Raw genomic sequence first — 2,326 nt, 5'->3', positions numbered from 1 at the left:
TTTTTCAATTAGGTCCATATATCTTTGTAATTAGATCTTTCCTAATGTAAAAACATATTAGAGTTAACTAAATATTTTTTCACAAATTGAAGATATCCATAATTAAGAACTTAATTAGATCTTTGATCACATATTTTTTGGGTGAAATATTCTATTAATGTTAATATTCTTGACATGAAAAAATATAAAGACCTAATTGCAAATTTGGTGAAACTATAGGGACCAACAAAATAATTAAATCATCATAAAAAAATTAGAGACTAATTTGTCAATTTTTTTGTTAGAGATTAATTTATTTTATAAAAAATATTAGAGACTAATTTAGGGTATTATTCTTTATTTTATTTTTTTTCTCATTTTTCTTGTGTTTAAAACTTATATATTAGGCATAAGCTAAAGTTTTAATTTGATGTGCAGGCCTTCTTACTAATACTTGTGTGCCCCTTCAACATTATATCCCGGTCAAGCCGTTACCGTTTCCTTTGTGTCATAAGGAACATAATTTTGTCACCTCTTTACAAGGTACTGAACAGAAATATTTAAAACTCTAGGGATTTAATTAAAATTTTATATACTAATTAAGAACCTTAATCTTACTGGATTCTTTCTTCTTCTTAGGTTGTCATGTTGGACTTTTTTATGGCTGATCAACTTTGCAGTCAGGTATAGTTTTTTCTTAATGCCCAAAAAGAAGAATGTGAGATTTTAAGTATTATTTATAAAGAAAAACTCAAAACAGCCCTGATAATTATCTCGAAAGATAACGAGGTTCTTGACAAAAAAAACCCAGCTCGACCCCTGATAATTACCTCGAAATGACAACAAGGTCTTTATGCCAAAAAAAAGTCGATGTTGTTTTTTTTGGCACAGGGACTAATCAGGGACTAATCAGATTGGGTGTTTTTTTTTTTTTAGGCCTCGTTGTCCTTTCGAGGTAATTATCAAGGCTCAGATGGGGTATTCACTCTTATTTATATGATGATTAAATTTGATATATAGGTGCCGATGCTGAGGAATCTTGAGTATGTAGCATGTTACTATATAACTGGGAGCTACAAAACACAAGACTATGGTTATTGCATGAGAACAACTCACTACAGAGATCTTGCTTATGCAGTTTCATTTCTACCCTATTATTGGAGAGCAATGCAAGTAAGTAATGCGAAAGGTGGAAACTCAGGTGCAGTCAACTTCATGTGAAATTGATAATTGAGAGTCGTTAGATGAAAATTTAGTCAAATCATTTAACGGCTTTCAACTATCAACTTCACGTGAAGTTGACTGCACCTGAGTTTTCAACAAACCGAAAATATATTTGATGCAAATCGAAAATTTTTGAATATTTTAAAAACAAAAAATATACTTTATCGTTACGAAAATTAAAAACTTATTTAAGTTTTTTTCTGAACTGTGATGACTTGGAATGTAAGTAACTGATTTGATTTTAACCGGTTTTCAGTGTGCGAGGCGATGGTTCGACGAAGGCGACACGGGACACCTTCTAAACCTAGGAAAGTATGTTTCAGCAATGTTGGCAGCAGGCACCAAGGTTGCATATGAGAAAGATGGGAGTGTTGGATGGCTATGTCTTGTTGTGATCATGTCAAGTGCAGCAACTATGTACCAATTGTATTGGGACTTTGTTAAGGATTGGGGTTTGCTTCAAGTGAATTCTAAGAACCCTTGGCTAAGGAATGAATTAATGCTTTCAAGGAAATCCATTTACTACATATCCATGGTAATAATTACACATCACATCCTTCTCTAATTTTCTATTTAAATTCAAGAAAAAAACAATAAATAAGTCTTTAATTTTTTATTTCAAAGATAAATAAATTTTCGACTAATTAAAAATATAAAAACGTTCCTCATTTTTTAAAAAATGAGACATCTAAATCTTTTTAGAGAACATATTTGTCCTTAAATATTTTGAATAGAAAAATTTAAATGTCTCACATCTTAAAAAATAAAAAATATTTTTATCTTTTCAGTTAGTTAAAAATTTATGTGTCTTCAAATTAAAAAATTAGAAACTCATTTGTTTTTTTTTTAAATTCAATAACCTAAAAGCTAATACGTATTCGGTCGATACAAAAATTTTTCTATTTGAAACATAGAAAATTCATATATTTTCTATAAACTCGCAAATGAAAAATATCCGTCTCTATTTTTATTTCGTTGTGTCTCTATATTTTTATTTCAGAAACAGAATTCGACATAACCTTAAAAATTTTATCATATAAGATTTTATGTCAATTTAATTTCTAATCACTCAAATTTTAATTAATTTTCACCATTTTGTTAAAATGTCATGTTAACTATTATA

The 2,326-nt window shown here is 28.9% G+C and overlaps 1 protein-coding gene across 1 annotated transcript in view; it reads left to right on the top strand.

The window, feature by feature from the left end:
- The window catches only part of LOC107627663 (phosphate transporter PHO1 homolog 1), a 10,474-nt gene that overhangs the window by 5,261 nt on the left and 2,887 nt on the right, over positions 1 to 2,326 (top strand). The window contains exons 9-12 of the mRNA XM_016330511.2: positions 418 to 522; positions 619 to 663; positions 1,000 to 1,152; positions 1,460 to 1,738. Coding sequence (XP_016185997.1) covers positions 418 to 522; positions 619 to 663; positions 1,000 to 1,152; positions 1,460 to 1,738 — 582 coding nt within the window. The remainder of the gene's footprint in view (positions 1 to 417; positions 523 to 618; positions 664 to 999; positions 1,153 to 1,459; positions 1,739 to 2,326) is intronic.

The sequence above is a fragment of the Arachis ipaensis genome, chromosome B01 (genome assembly GCF_000816755.2).
Source record: "Arachis ipaensis cultivar K30076 chromosome B01, Araip1.1, whole genome shotgun sequence".
Taxonomy (NCBI): Eukaryota; Viridiplantae; Streptophyta; class Magnoliopsida; order Fabales; family Fabaceae; genus Arachis; species Arachis ipaensis.
The sequence above is the reverse complement of the archived record's forward strand: the minus strand, read 5'-3'. Positions and strand labels throughout refer to the sequence as shown.